At 37.4% G+C, this 19,388-nt stretch overlaps 1 protein-coding gene across 2 annotated transcripts in view; it reads left to right on the top strand.

Moving 5' to 3' along the window:
- Nucleotides 1-19,388, top strand: part of G3BP1 (G3BP stress granule assembly factor 1) — a 36,611-nt gene that overhangs the window by 2,156 nt on the left and 15,067 nt on the right. For both annotated transcript variants that reach the window (XM_007093427.3, XM_042993888.1), the window contains exons 2-6: nt 9,203-9,315; nt 14,674-14,755; nt 15,218-15,391; nt 17,137-17,227; nt 18,871-18,964. In XM_007093427.3, the coding sequence (XP_007093489.2) occupies nt 9,221-9,315; nt 14,674-14,755; nt 15,218-15,391; nt 17,137-17,227; nt 18,871-18,964 (536 nt within the window). In that variant the 5' untranslated portion in view covers nt 9,203-9,220. The remainder of the gene's footprint in view (nt 1-9,202; nt 9,316-14,673; nt 14,756-15,217; nt 15,392-17,136; nt 17,228-18,870; nt 18,965-19,388) is intronic.

Genomic DNA, 19,388 nt, shown 5'->3' with positions numbered 1-19,388 from the left:
ACAGAAAGTAGCAATAGATAAATCAAAATACTGTATGGCCAAGTTTTTTGTTGATGTTGCCATAAATAACAGATTGCTTTAGAATGTAACATTGTTTTACTTAGAACTGGCCTTCTCATGTAGCCATTTTAGTTACCTTTATTTAGTTGGGGTTGCCTATTGAGTTAGCATTAGGTTTCAAATGTTAAAACATGACATAGAAACTGTTAATTTTTTAAATCCAGCTGGTGGTATCACTGCTGGGAGTAGAATATATCAGAATGAAATATCCTTATGCATTGAGAGAAACTTTTGTTTCTCTTTCAAGTATTTCTTAACCTGTTCTTTGCCTCAGGCGAATGGTTATCAGTTGGTCAGGAATATGAAAACGGAGGTATTTTACAGATTGGTAGCCTGGTTGATCTCTTGTGCGTGCGTTTATTAGGAACAAACGAAGCAAATTGTGATAATACAAGGCTGGTGAGCCTCCCTTCTTCCCAGCCAAGTCACGTTACTTTTGTTATTAAATCCTGTGTGTCTAAGCTCTTGTGCTTCTAACTGATAGAAAAGTAGGCACTTCTTTGTTCTTTAACTCACATTCAGTTTGCTGTTCTCAGCTGACAGTCTGCTAAGGGTGCATCAGAAGATTTGGTAATGTTTGTTGCTGACCTACTTGCGGTCGTTTTTTCTTTTTTCTTTCCTTGTAATTTACATTATTATTTTGTTCTTTTAGTACTTTGCATAGAAAGTAAAGGGTAGAGGTTAGTTTTAAATGTTTACAGGTTCATGCCTTAAACTTAAATTTTTATAGGTTTATGAATTGTATGTGGTTCTTAGGATGGTTGGGGCAATGTTAAAAGATGAAATTTAATATAAAGCCTGAATTTGTGACCAAAACCAATTTTTTCTTTTTGCCAGTTTAATTACCTCCTTGATCGTTCAACATTTTGTAATTAGGTTTTTTTTTTTTTTAAATGATATTTCAGAATTCACACATGCATTGTGTGTTCTTTTGCAAAGAGAATTGTCAGAGTAAGTAGGTTTAAAAACTGCTTTCCCCCCCCCTCCCCTGGCTAGTCAGTTAATAGCTAGTAGGAAAAACCTTTAGTTGCAACACTGCCCTTCCAGCCATGTAGTTAAATTTAGATTCAGCAACTGTAATCTCACTTGTAGTTGCTGATCACACTGGTGGTTAACTAGGTTTATTATGTTTTTCAAATCTTAAAAATCACCTGTTTATTTTTTTTTAAGTATCCTTGGACACCCTGTTTGGCCTGGGTGGGGAAAGCTGAATTGCAAGCCAGGTGATAATGGTGAAGAGCCAGGGTTAATCTGCACATGAAGAGTGGCCTTTATAAAACAAAGTAATTAAAACATTTTCCTCACAGATTGTGGCCTTAGTGTCTTCAGATGAATTGATTTCCCCTTTCATCCTCTGGCAGTTTGTCATGTTGTACTATTGTTCAGCTGCTCAGCTTGTTGTATTTCAGGTATTTAAAAAAGTAAATGCTAGAGATGGTTCAGAGAAAGTGGCTTCCTAGATGGGGCACACTGCAACTCTGGGGATGTTAAATGGCTACTTAACAGCATCATTGTGTATTTGTATAGCCTTTTATATATTCTAAAAGTGCTTTTACATGTCTTAGTAGTCTTATGTTTTTACTTACAAAGGGTATTGAGGCTCTGAAACCCAAAAAGTTGTCTGTTTTGTAAAGCTTATATGTCTAGCAGTGAACTGTAGAGTGTAGCTATTTCCTTATTCAAAAAAGTTTGTAGGATTCAGAATCTGGAGTCCAAAACCTTTTCAGCCTTTTTTAGGTTATGACTCAGGTATACCCTGTGTTCATGGACTCTCTGAGCCTGCTCTGTGATTTGTGAAATCTAAAGGATGGGAAATTCATGTTTTCAGGAATTTCATAGATGAGGCAGTAGTGTTAACCATAAAGTGTTTTTTCACCTCACTGAGAAAGAACGTAGACTGTTACCCAATTATAAGTCCAGCCGATTAGCTTTTAACTTTGGAGTGGGGAATGGATGGATATTAAAAAACCAAGAAAAGCTAGTAAATTGTTAGGTTTTTTCAGTTCATTTGGAAGTTTTTCTCTTTTGAGAAAACTTGAGTTTGAGATAGCTAGAAATTGATGTTGAATAAAATACTATTAACGAAATGATTGCCCTTAGATTTCCTTAGTTTTTCCACTAACGTCCTTTATCTGTTCCAGGATCCAATCTAAGATAACACATTGCAGTCTCTTGAGTCTCTCTCTGATCTGTCACAGTTTCTTTTCTTTCTTTGTCTTTTATGACCTTGACACTTGATCTAAATTTGGGTACACTTGGTGTTATAGGTAGACTGAGGTTACGGATTTGGGGGAAGAATACAGAGGTGACTTAGCCTTCTTATCACATCAAGGAGTACATAATGTACTGGTTGAATTTAACCTTGGTCGATTAAGTGGTGTCTACCAGGTTAGGATTTTTCCCCTTGTTTTCTTTGTTAAAAACCAGTCCCCAAGGAAGAGGAGGATCAGAATTTGTGGACATAAATTAGCTATGTATTAAAGCTATTATTGTAATTACTAAATATTTGGGGGGGGGAGACACTTCAAAGTTATGCTAATATATGTTAGCATATATTAGCTATGTTTCTTAAAGGTTTCTTAAGCATATGTTAATATGTTTCTATGTTTCTTAGCATATGTTAATATGTTTCTTTAAAGATTCCTTATAGTGTTTATTACTGGATCTTGCTTGTGGCTGTTATCTTAGTGTAATGGTGATTCTTTATTTCCTTTGTTCCCTCTGTTTGAAATTCTTCTGTAAGGCAGCTTTGTCTCCTTCCCCCTTTATTTTTTTATTGACTTTATTTTCTTACTCATTAAATTTTGTATTTAGGCATTTATTTTTGTTACTATGGAGCCATGGATATTTTATTCTTTGGTTTGTAATCCAATGTTATCTAAGTTATTTTTGCTTTTTTACTTACTGCTCAAATTGGTGCAGTTTTGGCTCTTGTGTCCTTTTAACATTCCCCTGAGGTTTTTTTTTTTAAACATTTTCATTTTTTTAAAAAAATTTTTTAATTGTTTTTGAGAGAGGGAGAGACAGAGCTCAAGCAGGGGAGGGGCAGAGAGAGGGAGACACAGAATCTGAAGCAGGCTCCAGGCTCTGAGCTGTCAGCACAGAGCCCCGAGAGGGGCTCGAACTCACGAACCGAGAGATCATCACCTGAGCCGAAGTCGGATGCTTAACTGATTGAGCCACCCCTTAAAGCAATTTCTTTATTTACCAGTAGTTCAGGCTCACCTTGTATTTTGCCTTTCCCAGCCCTAAAGTCAACCATTTCTCCAAGGAACTATCAGGAAGAATTAAAGGGAGGTGACAGGTGGTAAACGTGTAGAGTTTAGAAAACAGATTGAACAGTAGATCCCTTGATGGTGATACTGCTCTTGCTATGAGTACAGACATTGGCTTTTGTATTAAAGTTTCTCTGGTTTTGGGAAAACATTTTGGTTTCTCTTAATGCCTTAATTTCAAATGTTTGAATACATAGCATAACCTTGCTACAAAATTTATGATAATTTAATATATATTCATATTAGTGCACACAAACCCTTGGTGTTTTTTTCTTAGTGTTTTTGATAAATTATTAAGATAGGGCAAAAAGACGACTTAAACGTCCTAGTACTTAGAATTGACAGTTAACAATTTGCATCACTTTTTTAAGTAGGACTCCTTGTTTTTCTTTTCTTTTCTTTTCTTTTCTTTTCTTTTCTTTTCTTTTCTCTCTCTCTCTCTCTCTCTCCCTCTCTCTCTCTCTCTCTCTCTGTCTCTTTCTTTCCTTATTTAGAGAGAGCTTGGGGGTGGAGGGGCAAGGAGAGGGGGAGAGAGAATCCCAAGCAGGCATGGAGCTTCATACCATGAACCGTAGATCATGACCTGAGCTGAAATCAAAGAGATGGAAGCTTTACCAACTGAGCCCCCCCAGGTGCCCCCTATGTTTTCTAGAATTTTTATGTAAGCTGTATCATACAGTATGTGCTTGTGAAAAAAGTTATATTCTGTAAATACACCACAATGTTATCCATTCACCTGTTGATGGATGTTTGGTTGGTTTCCAGCTTTAGGGTGTTACAAATAAAGCTTTCTAAGAAACTGACAAACTTTTCTTAAGTGGTTGCACCACTTGACGCTCCCACCAGCAGAATTTTGAGTATATCCTGAGAGTTTCTGTATATCCTGGCCAACCTTGGTCAGCATTTATTTTGGTCGTTCTGACAGGTGTAGTGGTACCTTACTGTGGTTTTAATTTGCATTTCTTTGATTACTAAGGATGTTTAGTATTTTTCATGGGCTCATTTGGCATTCAAATAATTTCTTTGGTGGAGTGTTTTTTCATATCTTTTGCTCATATTTTATGGGATTGTTATTCGGTTATGAGAGTTCTTATAGATAACAAGTTTTCCTATCAGATATATGCTTTGAAATATTTATCCCCCAGTCTAGCTCGTGTTTTCATTCTCGTAAAGGGGCTTGCAGGGCAGAAAGTTTTAATTTAACAGAATCTACAGTATCAGTGTTCATATAGATTATGTTTTCAGTGTAACTAGAATCTTTGCTCAACCCAAGGTCATGCAGATTTTATAGTTCTAGATTTTACATAAAACCATTTCGAGTAAACTTAATGTGGTGCGTGAAATGAGGTTCATTTTTTCCAATGTATGGATATGCAATTCTTCCACCATTTGTTGAACAGAGTATCCTTTTTCTACCGAATTATCTGCATTTATGTTAAAAATCCCAGTTGTCCCTTTATATGTGGGTATATTTCTTAGCTATTTTGTTCTATGGATCTATTTGTCTGTTTTTACTTCCAGACTATTTTAAAAATAAATATACCAATGCTCTATTCTTTCCATGTCCTTGCAAATGGCAAGATTTCATTCCTTTTGATGGCTGATAATATTCCATTTTGTGTGTGTGTGTGTATGTGTTTGCACACACCACATCCTTATCCATTCATTAGTCGATGGATATTTGGGCTCTTTCCATAATTTTTTTTTATTTTTATTTTTTTTATTTTGAAAAAGTTTATTGTATATATTTTTTGAGAGAGTGTGTGTGTGCCCACGCAAGTAAGGGAAGGGCAGAGGGAGAGGGAGGGAGAGAACGCTAAGCAGGTTCCACGCTCAGTGCAGGCCCCACAAGGCGCTTAACCAGCTGAGCCACCCACGTACCCTGGCTCTTTCCCTTATTCTGAGTGAAATAAGTCAGAGACAAATATTGTATGATTTCGTTCAAATGTGAAATTTAAGAAACAAAACAGATGAACATAGGGGAAGGAAAAATAAGATGAAAGCAGAGGGAAGCAAACCATAAGAGACTTTTAACTATAGAGAACAAAATGAGGATTGATGGAGGGAGGTGGGTGGGGGATGGTCTAAATGGGTGATGGGCATTAAGGAGGGCACTTGTTGGGATGAGTACTGGGTGTTATGTAAGTGATGAATCATGAAAATACACTTCTGAAACGAATACTACACTATATGTTAACTAACTTGAATTTAAATTAAATCTTGGAAGAAAAAAACTGGAAATGACTGCAGAATACAAATCATGATAAAAACAAAAACAGATGAAGGAAACCAAAAGGGTAGATTGGAGTAAGAGTTATCGTAGGTGATGAAGTTATTCCAAAGTACCTCATTTGCAGTCAGACTATAGTTTAAAGCATAAATTAGATAATCAGTTATGCTCCTATGGGTGTATTTTTAAAATTAATTCTACCAAGTAAAAGCATCTGTTTACATAAACTAAGTATCAACAGTTGATGACATAGTTATAGTAAGATTTTTACATATAAGCAGAATAATTTGAATGGTTTTCTTGTCCAAATGGAATTTCTGCTGGGATACTCCATGTATCAGGCTAATTTTTAGGCCTTAAATATTAAAAGAAAATCTGATCCAATGGAAGTAACAAATACTTCAAAGTTAGGACTAAAGTATTTATTGTGTACTGTATATGACTGCATAATGTTAATAAAGCTTTTCATAAGTAGAAAAGTACTATGAACAATATCTAATGTTTTGTGTATACTAAAAACACTTTTAAAAGTTTAAAAGCTATTATACAGTACATATTCAGCAACTGACTTTTCATTTTAACATTGTTTTTGAGATCTATTTCATGCTGACTTTGACCACTATAAATAGGATGACTTTATGTCTTGGTTTCCTAGGGACAGCCCTAATTCACTCCAGTTAACCTGGCATAATTATAAATAGTACTGCTTTTCAATCTTGTCAGTGCCCCATGTGATTATCTTAGATACAGTGTTTGAATGATTTGTATAAACTGCACCCTAATCCATTTCCTGTTTGACAGATAACATAGGTTATTTGTGTTATGTTTCAGAAATAGGGTGGCAGTTAATTTCTTGCTTTATCTCTTGTGCCTATGGGTGTTTCTCTTGTGTATGTGTCTAGAAAAGAATTGCTGGATTCATTGGAGCATTGTTGATTTTATTAGATAACTTCTCCACTGTGGTGGCAGCCATTGACATTTCTTCAGCTTTGCCGGTTCTCTTTTCCCAACTTCTTGACAGTGTTGAACATTGACTGATATTTTAATATTTCAGGGGATCTTCTGTGAGAAGTGATAGGTTTTAATTTGCATTTTATTGGTTACTTAGTTTATCATTTCTTGCCCATTTACTTTCCTGAGAATGGGCTGTTCCATTTCCTTTGCCTGTTTTTCTCTTGGGTTATTCTTTATTTTAGTGATTTGTATGAGAGTTCCATATGCATTCTTACGCAGATCATAGGATATTTTGCTCTTTTGACTTTGCCTAGAGTAAGCCCTTCCGTTAAAAATTCAGGTGGAAGGGCGCTTGGGTGGCTCAGTCAGTTAAGCATCTGACTTCAGCTCAGGTCATGGTCTCACAGCTCATGAGTTCAAGCCCCGCGTTGGGCTCTATGCTGACAGCTCAGAGCCTGGAGCCTGCTTTGGATTCTGTGTCTCCCTCTCTCTGACTCTGTCTCTCTCTTCTCTGTCTCTGTCTCAAAAAGAAATAAAAACATTAAAAAAAATTTTTTTTAAGTGTAGTTGATCTGGTTTACATCAGATCATAGTAATAGTACCATAGTAATGGGAAATCTTAAAACTTGAAAACCACAAGTTATATGACGTGATCTCACGTCCAACTGTAACTTTGAAGTTCTGAAGAATTTAGGATCAGTAAGAACATCTGAAATTATCTTCTTTTTTTTTTTTTTGTTTGACTATGATCCAGGGAAAAATATAGCAATTTCTCATTCTGGTTTAGTCTAAGTATATTTGTTTAAGACCTAGGATCCAAATTCTTTTTACTGATACTCTAGTAACCATGCCTACAGGTAAACTACTCTCCAGTATGACTAGGAAGGTATTCTGTATTGATCTAGTACCTGTAATCTGGGGAAAATGTGGACTGGCCTTGAACTAATTTCTTAGGTTTCAGTGAAACAGGTAGTAAATTGGACAGATATTCAAGAATAACGCAGGGGTGCCTGTGTGATTGAGTTGTGTGTCTGTCTCTAGGTTTTGGCTCAGTTCATGATCTCACATTCTGCGAGTTTGAGCCCCATGCCCAGCTCTGTGTAGACAGCTTTGGAACCTGCTTGGGATTCTCTCTCTGCCCCTTCCCTGCTCGTGTGCCCATGTGCGCATGCGCGCTCTCTCTCTCTCTCTCAAAATAAACTTTTTAAGATAAAAGGATAATGCAGATGCACTAGATGAAGATAAACATATGTCCACAAATTGTTCAGGAATTAACCAATCAAATTGTTTTGCCTGTCCTTTGAGAAAACTGAAATAAAATGTCTTGCCTTTTTTACTGTAATTGATCTGTACATATGTGTTTGCCTGTATGCTTAATTTGAGGATGATTTTATTCCTCAAATGAAAAGTTGGATTATCTCCTACCAGATATTTTTCCCAAAAAGTTTTATTTGGGTAACAATAATTGAGGACTTAGTGTTTGCTGCCTTTCTTAATACTCAAAAGATACTAACTTTGTCATTGTGAGGACTTTGAGGTGGTAGATAATTTTTTTGAGTAAAAAAAACATTTTGTTAGCTCACCCTTTTTCAGATTATATTTGGTTTCATCATGAAATGAACTAAGCATAGCATTTTTAGATTTTTATGGTTTCTCTTAAAGGTACTAGAAGTTTTCCCTGATACTGACTAAAAATGTGATCACATGTGCCTCCTGTATGTCAGAGCTATATTTATCACCCTTGAATCTAGTATTGCAACAAATAAGAATGTGCTTGTAATCTTAGAAGTGGAACACTCTTAATTGGGTTTAGAAATTTATGGGGCGCCTGGGTGGCGCAGTCGGTTAAGCGTCCGACTTCAGCCAGGTCACGATCTCACGGTCCGTGAGTTCGAGCCCCGCGTCAGGCTCTGGGCTGATGGCTCGGAGCCTGGAGCCTGTTTCCGATTCTGTGTCTCCCTCTCTCTCTGCCCCTCCCCCGTTCATGCTCTGTCTCTCTCTGTCCCAAAAATAAATTAAAAAAAAAAAAAAAAAAAAAACGTTGGAAAAAAGAAATTTAGAGAGGGGTGCCTGGGTGGCTCAGTCGGTTAAGGGTCCGACTTTGGCTCAGGTCATGATCTCACAGTTCGTGAGTTCGAGCCCTGCGTCAGGCTCTGTGCTTACTGCGCGGAGCCTGGAGCCCAGTTTGAGTTCTAGGTCTCCCTGTCTCACTGCCCTTCCTCTGCTCACACTCTGTCTCTCTCTCAGAAATAAACATTAATTCATCAGGCTCTGACAACTCAGAGCCTGGAGCCTGCTGCGGATTCTGTGTCTCCCTCTCTCTGCCTCTACCCCACTTGCACTTTGTCTCTCTCTCAAAACATCAAAATAAACATTAAAAAAAATTCAGAGAGATTATGATAAGGTACATGCTGGAAATATGTACCTTTGAAGTTCTTATAATCATTTTAAAGAAATTAATTTTTGAGAATAATAATGAATTCATCAGATTACAATAAACTTGAATAAAAATCTAACCTGGTCTGTGGGGGTTTTATTCTTATGCTTATTTTTTAAAACCAAGAATTGCTAAAGTGTCTTGTCTTTGAGTTGGTTTTAGCTAAATAATTCAGTTTTTTCCCCTGCCATTTTTCCCCTGTGTACTTGATCTTTCAAGTTGAACATCTTCAACATTTTTTTCCAGGTTGAATTGACCAAAGCAATGGTTATGGAGAAGCCTAGTCCCCTGCTGGTCGGGCGGGAATTTGTGAGGCAGTATTACACGCTGCTGAACCAGGCCCCAGACATGCTACACAGGTAAAACTTTTTTTTTTTTTTTTTAACCATGCATGATCTAATGTTTTTTAGTATGTAGCTACTTATCCTTCAGAGTCTCGTCATGCACTTTGTAGACTTGTTGCATAATGTGTGCTTTGTACATAACAGCCAATAAATGATGGCTATTAAAATTAAATTTTTAAGTAGAATATACAAGTATAAAGAAATTAGACTAAGTCACCTAAACTTACACATTGTCAGAAAAATCATGGCTGAAAATATAAAAATATGGTATTTATGCTTTAGTTTCTGTTTTTTATGGTGTTTTTTGGTGAATCATGAATATTTTGTAAGAATGTATCGAAGACTATTCCTACAGTAACATTTTTGTGTCCATGTGCTTTTAAAAATTAGGGTAACTTGGAAATGTGTTATAGGCTTGTAAATTAACAGTTTATGAAATAAACACAAAAAGCTCTAGTAAAACCATGTTTACAATTTTTCTTTGTATATGCAAACATTTTTAACATACTGTCTTTTAGTTTTTCACTTGATAATTTGGGGTCATCTCATAAGGGTAGTACATGTATCATATTAATTTTAGTATTCATGTATTTTTTATTTTATAGAGATATATAGCATCTTTTAATCCCCAGTGGTGAATTTGTTGGTTGCTTCCATTATTTCTTCTTACAAACAGTCCAGCATTATACAAAGCTATAAATATACAAGTTGATTTATAGACTTGTTAGAATAATTTCTTACAGATGCCAAAATGTGTGTTTGCTGGACCAGACTATTTCCCTCGTTACTTTGACCAGCTTGCATATTGGATATCACGTCCTTATTGGGTGAAAAAGAAAATTTATAAATTTGAGTCCTTGTTGTGAAAATGGAAAATATATATATTTTTGAGAATTTACAATTTTCTGCTTTCACCTGTTTCCTATTGATCTTTACTAAAACCTTTTAGTAAGACATTATTAGGTACTTAACTTTATTTTGCAGGTAAGGATGTAAGCTGTTAAAAATTTGCTGGTGTTGGGGTGCCTGGGTGGCTCATTCGGTTAAGCACCTTTGGCTCAGGTCATGATCTTGTGGTTCATGAGTTCTAGGCCCGCGTCAGGCCCTGTGCTGACAACTCAGAGCCTGGAGCCTGCTTCACAGATTGTGTATCTCCTCTCTCTGCCCCTCCCCGTCTCATTCTCTCTCTCTCTCTCTCTCTCTCTCTCTTTCTCTCTCTCTCTCTCTTTCTCTCTCTCTCTCTCTTTCTCTCTCTCTCTTTCTCTCTCTCTCTTTCTCTCTCTCTCTTTCTCTCTCTCAAAAATAAATAGAAAATTAAAAACAAATCTGGTGTTGACATGACTTAAGTGATTGAACAGGTTTTCACATGTTTTTTTCCCCTTTTTTCTTTTTGTGTTTTATGTCAAAATTTGTTTCTATGTCCTCAGAGATTAGGTAACTTTGGACTTTGAAAAGGAGCAAGGGGTGCCTGGGTGGCTCAGTCAGTTAAGCATCCTACTCTTGATTTCAGCTCAGGTCATGATCTCACAGTTCATCAGTGTCAGCGGGGAGCCTGTTTGGGATTTTTTGCTCTCCCTGTCTGCCTCTCCCCTGCTCTTGCTTGCTCTTACTCTCTCAAATTAATACATAAAACTTAGGAGAACTAAGTGAAATTAATATAGTCCTTGTCGATATATTTATTGACTCAAGACCTTTTTTTTTTTCACATTTTATCTTGAAGTACAACATACATACAAGCGTATCTCATTGTGTTTCACTTTATGGTGCTTTGCAAATACTGTGTTTTTTGGCAGTTATAAGTTTGTGGCAATCTTCAGTCTAGCAAGTTCATTGGTGCCATTTTTCCAGTATTTGCTCATTTTGTGTCTTTGTCAACATTTTGCTAATTCTCACAATATTTCAAACTTTTTCATTATTATATTTTTTAATGGTAATCTGTGATCAGTGACCTTTGTTGGTACTATTATAATCGTTTTATGGCATATGCCTACGCATGTAAGACCATGAACTTAATGTTCAATAAATGCTGTATGTCTTCTGACTCTTACACTGATTCGTTGTTCCCCATCTCTCTCCCTCTTTGGGCCTTCTATTCTCTGAGACTTAGTGGTATTCAAATTAGGCCAGTTAACTTAACCCTACAATGGCTTTAATTAGGTATTAAGTGGAAGGAAGAGTCACTTGTCTGTCCCTTCACATCAAAAGCCGTAAGTAGCTTGGTAGGGAATGTTGAAAGCTGAGATAGGCCAAAAGCTAGGCCTCTTGGCCTATTAGCTAAATTGTGAGTAAAAAGGAAATGTTTTTGAAATGAAAAGTGCTACTCCAGTGAACACATGCATGATAAGAAAGCAGAGCAGCCTTATTGTGGATATGAGGAACTTTGAGTAGTGGGATGGAAGGTCAAATAAGCCACAACATTCCTTTAATCCAAAGCCTGATCAGAGTAAGGCCCTAACTCTTCAATTCTATGAAAGCTGAGAGAGGTGAGGAAGCCACAGAAGAAGTTTGAAGCTAGTACAAGTTAGTTGATGAGGTTTCAGGAAAGAAGCTGTTTCCGTAACATCAAAGTGCAAGGTGAAGCAGCAGGTGCTGATGTAGAAGCTGCAGCAAGCCATCCAGAAAATCTAGATAAGGTAGGTGGTGAAGGTGGCTACACGGACAATAATAGATTTTCAGTGTAGATGAAACAGCTTTATATTGGACGTGATTCATGGGAAGATGTCAAAATATCAAGATGAACAGGAGTTGAGAAGAAGATCCCAGCCCTCGTGGATGACTTTGAGGGGTTCAGGACTTCAGAGGAGGAAGTCACTGCAGGTGTGGTGGAAATATAAAGAGAACTAGAATTAGAAGTGGAGGCTGAAGATGTGACTGAGTTGCTGCAGTCTCATGATAAAACGTTAACAGATGAGGAGTTGCTTCTTAAAGATGAGCAAAGATAGTGTTTTTTAAAATGTTTTAATTAAAAAAAATTTTTTACGTTTATTCATTATTGAGAGACAGAGCATGAGCATGGGGGGGGGGGGGGGCAGAGAGAGGAGGAGACACAGAACCCGAAGCAGGCTCCAGGTTCCGAGCTGTCAGCACAGAGCCCGATGTGGGGCTTGAACTCAACAGCTGTGAGATCATGACCTGAGCCGAAGTTGGACGCTTAACTGAGCCACCCAGGCGCCCCAGAAGTTTTTTTTTTTAAGATGGAATCTACTGCTGAAGATGCTGTGAAGATTGTTGGGAGTAACAACAAAAAAGAATATTACATAGACTTGAGTTGATGAAGCAGTGGCTCTCAGGATTTGAGAGGATTGACTCCAATTTCGAAAGTAGTTCCACTGTGGGTAAAATGCTGTCAAACAGTATCACACACTACAGAAAATCCTTAGTGAAAGGAAAAGTTAATTGGTGGAAGAAACTTCATTGTTGTCTTAACTTGAAGAAATTGGCACAGCCACCCCAGTTTTCTGCAACCACCACCCTGGTCAGCAGCCATCCATCGAGGCAAGACCCTCCACCAATAGACAGATTAGGACTCCCTGAAAGTGCAGATGATGGTTAGCATTTTTTTTTTTTAAGCAACAAAGTGTTTTTTAATTAAGGTATGTACATTGCTTACATTGCTTACATTGTAGTAGAAATACTGTTGCACGTTTAATAGACAAAGGTGTAGTGCAAACATAATTTTTATATGCACTGGAAAACCAAAAAAGCCTATTTGACTCCATTTATTGCAATATTCTCTTTATTGCACTGATCTGGAACCAAACTCTGATATCTCTGATGTTTGCCTGTAATGAAAAGTGGATTAGCCAGCATTGAACTGATGCACTGGCAGATGTGTAGCCTTTTAATAACTTTAAAATTTGCAGGGTAGACTTAGGGTACCTGTGGGCCCAAAACTGTCCTATTTGAGGGGCCAGAGAGGGACAGAATCAGGATGTAGAATGATATGTATGGGTTCATTTGTGACAAATTGTTTATCTGTAGGTAGTATAGGTAGCAAGAAATTCTTTTTTTTTTTTTTAATTTTTTTTTTTTTAAACGTTTATTTATTTTTGAGACAGAGAGAGACAGAGCATGAACGGGGGAGGGTCAGAGAGAGAGGGAGACACAGAATCGGAAGCAGGCTCCAGGCTCTGAGCCATCAGCCCAAAGCCCGACACGGGGCTCGAACTCGCAGACCGCGAGATCGTGACCTGGGCTGAAGTCGGACGCTTAACCGACTGAGCCACCCAGGCGCCCCAAGAAATTCTTTTTAATTTGAAAATTTTTTTTTTTAATATTTATTAATTTTGAGAGAGAAAGCACAAGCAGGGGAGGGGCAGAGAAAGACAGACAGAATCCCAAGCAGGCTTGGTACCATCAGTGCAGAGCCTGATGGGGGCTCAAACGCAAGAATTGTGAGATCTGACCTGAGCAGAGATCAAGAGTCAAATGCTTAACTGACTGAGCCACCCAGGCGCCCTGAAATTCTTTTTTTTTTTTTTTAAGTTTATTTATTTTGAGAAAGAAGATGTGAATGAGCAGGGGAAGGGCAGAGAGAGAGCAATCCCAAGGAAGCCCTAGACTATCCGTGCAGATGTGGGGCTCAAACCCATGAACCGTGAGATCATGATCTGAGCCGAAATCAAGAGTCCAATGCTCAACTGACTGAGCCACCCAGGCGCCCCAGTTATCAAGAAATTCTAATAGCAGTTATTTCTGGGTTGGGGCACTTTTTGGGATATCTTTGTGTCTGCATCTGGCTTTCCTGATCCAGTATTTTTTTTTTTCCCCCGATCCAGTGTTACAATGAAAAAACAAAGCAATTGAGGATATAGGTGAATTCAAGCTATGGGGAATTAAAGTCTGAAGCTCTTAATGCATCAGCAAGAATTGTTAAAAATTACTCTTAAACCTCACCTGCAGGAGTTACTGGTTTTGTTTTTGTTGTTAAATTACTGATTTTTTAATGGAATCCCCTCACATGCATTCTCAGATATAAAAGGTTTAGACTTTGTAAGCTTACAGGAGAGTGTAGATGTCCTCATCTGTATTAAAGCTGCCTGTTTTCTTCTTGAGTGAAAACAGAACTTGTTTTATTCTAAGTAGCCTTCCTGACATGAACTACAAGATCTTTCCCAACACAGTCATCCTACTCTGAAATCTGGAGCTTATGACTTGTAAAGTGTTCTGCCTCATTGACCAAATCTATTTCTGTTCAGCAAATGTTGAGTGACATGTAGGGAGTAGATCTATGATTGTATACAAAAATGAAAAAGAAAAACACCTTGTTTCCAAGATTCTGCCAGTGAGGCAAATAGATACCAAACATGAAAAATAAATATCAAGGCTTAGGATGCTTGCACCTGACAAGTAAATTATCTCTCTGTTTTACAGATTTTATGGAAAGAACTCTTCTTATGTCCACGGGGGATTGGATTCAAATGGAAAGCCAGCAGATGCGGTTTATGGACAGAAAGTAAGCATCCCAAGCTTTGTGTAGGCTGTTACACAGCTAGAAAATAACCCATATTGAGGCAGGTACATACATAACAGATTTGCTGATATTTAAAGACGAAGTTTTTCAATTTCTTTTTAGCAGTTTTGGTGTTCAGTACCTATTTGGTAAAGCCACTGAAAAGCTTAGGGTGTCAGATTTCCTTATTTTGAATAATTTGTTCTGAAAATTTTCTGTTAGGAGGTAATTGGTTTTAGCACAGGGATCATTCTCATTTACTGTAAACCTTTTTTAGGTATGTCAATTCAGGACAGTTTTAAAAAGCTCAAGGCGGTCACTGGGATATCCTGTTCTAAGGCAAATTAGGGTCTGTGTAGTTTGTAATTTAAACATGCAGATTATCTCTACTTGTGTTGTATTAAAAACTTGTTTTTGTTGGAGATTGTAAATTTTAAGTCATTAACTCTTCCCTTGATTCTTTAGGAAATCCATAGGAAAGTCATGTCACAAAACTTTACCAATTGCCACACTAAGATTCGCCATGTTGATGCTCATGCCACTCTGAATGATGGGGTGGTGGTCCAGGTGATGGGGTTGCTCTCCAATAACAACCAGGCTTTGAGGAGATTCATGCAGACATTTGTCCTTGCTCCTGAGGTATGAAGAAACAAACCACGAAAGGTTGTACAAATCTTTTTAGAAAGTATTTATTTTGAAATTTCAAGCTTACAGAAAAGTTGTGATAATAGTACAATACCTCATACATACTCCTTACCTAGAGCCATTGCCCACACTTGCCTGTACATTAGTAATGCTTTTTCTATTTACCTGTCATTTTAATTCAAAACCATTTATAAGTAGGTTGGAGACATCATGCCTAGTCATCCTCAGATACTTCAGTGAGCATTTTTCCTAAGCGTAAGGAATACTCTTTCTTGACTACAGTACCATTATCTATTTGTTTGTTTTTGGCAGAGGGAGCACTTTATAACTTTTGTGGCACAAGATGTTTCAGGCTCATTTGATACTCTGCTTGCTCCAGCCCTAGTCCTAGCCCCAGCCCCGGTTCTAGAATCTGCTGTTTCTTCAGGGAGCCCTGTTTCTTTTCCTGCTTATCATGAAAGGAGCCACGGGTTTATGTTGAAGAGTTTGCACTTGTACTGTCGTCCTGACTGGTGCAGACTGAACAAAGTCAGGAAGCCTATCTGCATACGCATGTGGAAGTGGCTCAATAGGGACCTGCTGATTAGATGTTTTCTTTAGCATTACCCTTAAGATAGTTTTCTGTTCAGGGAGCCTGGGTAGCTCAGTTGGTTAAGTTCCGACTCTTGATTTTGGCTTAGGTCATGATCTCATGGTTCGTGGGTTTGAGCCCTGTGTTGGGCTTCCACGCTCAGCGTGGAGGCTGCTTGGAATATTCTCTCTTTCTCTTTCTCTGTCCCCCATGAATAAATGAACGAATGAATGAATGAATAAAAGATAATTTTCTGTTCAGAAATAATGAATCTAAAACCCCTGTCATCTTACTGTTTGAATAATAACTCAGTTGTCTTTTTGAGAAATTAACGTGTTTCATTTTAGTCATGAGTTTTAGAGGATGGCTTAGATTATCTGTAGTATAAAACTTGATGAATTTCTAACTATACAGAGTCATATGGGATATAATTAAGAATTATTTTAAGTTTGCTTAAATTTCCTTTTCCTATTAAAGAGGAAGAATCTAACATTACCTTATATAATGCATTGTTATATGAACTGTCTCATTTAATATCCAAAGCTCCTATGTAGATAGGAGATGTGATATCCCCCCCCCCCCTTTTTTTTAAATGTAGATGAAGAGACAGTGTTGGAGCTTGAATAGTTAATGACATAGTTGGATTTATACTCTGGTGTGGTCTTCTAGGCAGACCTTTTCAGCTGTAGCACTGTTGAGTGTTTATATCAATATTCTTGGATACAGATTTAAGGAATTTTAAGTACGTGCTGCAGTTGGTAAAAGTAGTTACTGTTCAGATTTGAGGTGGTGACATGTTACGTACTTTACCAGTATTTGGCTGTCCATCTGGTGGTATTTTAAGGGAGCAATATATTTGAGTGTAGTTTTTAATGGCTATAATGCAGAGCAGGGTTTTTCATTCTTGGTGTTAGTAACATTTTGGACCAGATAATTCTTTGTTGTGGCTGGCGTTCTGTGCATTGTAGGATGTTCAGCAGCATCCCTGCCCTCTACTCAAGCAATAGCTTTCAGTTGCACTCTCCCATGTGAAAACTGAAGTATCTTCAGACATTGCCAGATGTGTCTGGGTGGTGCAGTATTGCTCTTAGTAGAGAACCATTGGTGTAGGGTGATTTGGCTTTTGGTGAAAATCTGAATAAATGAAAAGTTTTTGTTGGCATTGCAGGGCTCTGTTGCAAATAAGTTCTACGTTCACAATGATATCTTCAGATACCAAGATGAGGTCTTTGGTGGCTTTGTCACTGAGCCTCAGGAGGGTAAGTTACTTGTCTAAATTTTTTTGATGGCATCAGGTTGACCTGAAGAGAGTATGGGTTTCTTGAGTGTGTTTATTATACTCTGTATTCTTTATTAATAACTTCTAATTGTCAAGACAGGGGAATGTCTGAGTTTTCAACCTACTCGAATCTAACAGGTCAACCTGCTTCATGGAAGACCTAAAACTCCAAAGTCAGTAGTAGGTAATTACTCACTGCAACAATGGTAGATCTCATGAACTGCACGACACCTGCATTGTAGCAGGGTGCATTGCAAGAGTAGAACCCTAAGTTCAAGGATCAAAATCTTTTACAATAGGGAGTAAGTGTGCCTACCCTTTGCTCTGGAGGGAGACGCTTTTCTGAGGCTGCTATATAAATATTTCTAAAGGATAGTCTGGAGCAAAAGGTAGCCATTGCTTTAGTTGTAAGATGTGCAGAAGAAACATGAGAGACACCTGAAGAATGGTCTCTAAACACTAATAATAATTAGTATATCAGTACTTCTTATATGGCTGAAATAAAAATTTAAGTACTGTATATTTATTGTATAATACAACTGCCTTATAGATAAGTACTTTAAGTACTGTTCTCATTTTATAGATGAGGCCACTGAGACACAGAGCAGTAATTTGCCTGATGTTGTATATAGCTAGTTACGTGGTAGAGCCTGCATTGGATTATGGGCCTCAAAATGACCTCAGATTCCATGTTCTTATTCTTAACCCAGCCACTACATTAGCCTTAATTCTGTCCTTACAGCTTTTCCCATGATTTTACCAAATTTCTGTGTTTTATTTACTTTCTATATATATGTTTTTATTTCATTTTTTCTCTTAAAGTTTTTATTTAATGGCACAAAAACAGACACATAGACCAATGGAATAGAATAGAAACCCCAGAACTAGACCCACAAACGTATGGCCAACTCATCTTTGACAAAGCAGGAAAGAACATCCAGTGGAAAAAAGACAGTCTCTTTAACAAATGGTGCTGGGAGAACTGGACAGCAACATGCAGAAGGTTGAAACTAGACCACTTTCTCACACCATTCACAAAAATTAAAGTTTTTATTTAAATTCCAGTTAACATGCAGTGTAATATCAATTTCATGTGTACACTGTAGTGATTCCACACTTCCATATAACGTTAGGTGCTCAGTACAAGTGTACCCCTTAATCCCCATCACCTATTTAACTCATCCCCCCACTCACTACTCTTTTGATGGTGATGAACACTGTAAAAATGAATATAATGTTGACCTTAGAATAATATGAGTGTTGGGGTGCTAACCACCCCCCCCCCCCCCGGCCGGTCAAAAATCTGCATTGAACTTTAGACTCTCTATAAACTTTTTAACTACTAATAGCCTACTGTTGACTGGAAACTACTGATAACATAAGTCGATTAACATGTATTTTGTATGTTAAATGTATTATGTGCTGTATTCTTAAAGTAAGCTAGAGAAAAGGAAATGTTATTAAAATCATAAGGAAGAGAAAATTCACTTACAGTATTGTACTGTATTTAATGAGAAAAATCTACATATAAGTGGACCCACACAGTTGAAACCTGTCTTGTTTAAGGGTCAGTTGTATTTGAGAATTAAGCATAAATTACTTTAAGTTTCTTTACTCATTTAGAATCTGAGGAAGAGGTAGAGGAACCTGAGGAAAGACAGCAGACACCTGAGGTAGTACCTGATGAATCTGGAACTTTCTATGATCAGACTGTCAGGTAAGAAAAACTTTATCTGTCCAGAGGTGCATGAGAATTTGGGTTGTCTAGTCTTTCCCTTTGTTGGAGGGCAGTCGTATATTCTCAGAATTATCTCTGAAAATAACTAATTTCCTAAAAGAAAGGTTTTGCTTTTGGTATCTCTGAGCTAACAAAAATGTTACAACTTGTTTTAATTCCTATTGCACAATGAGAACTACTTAAATAGTATCCATCAGTTGCTTTTTGGTTTCATTTTTTTCTTGGCCATAAGTGAAAAATAGATTTTGGGATTATTTTTTTTCCTCCAAGATTTTATTTTATTTTTTTTAAATGTTTATTTATTTTTTTTTTTTTGAGAGGGAGAGAGAGAGAGAGAGCATAAGCTCAGGGGTCAGGGTGCAGAGAGAGAGGGAGAGAATCCCAAGCAGGTTCCATGCTGTCC

The sequence above is a fragment of the Panthera tigris genome, chromosome A1, assembly GCF_018350195.1.
Source record: "Panthera tigris isolate Pti1 chromosome A1, P.tigris_Pti1_mat1.1, whole genome shotgun sequence".
In the NCBI taxonomy this organism is placed as follows: Eukaryota; Metazoa; Chordata; class Mammalia; order Carnivora; family Felidae; genus Panthera; species Panthera tigris.
The sequence above is the reverse complement of the archived record's forward strand: the minus strand, read 5'-3'. Positions and strand labels throughout refer to the sequence as shown.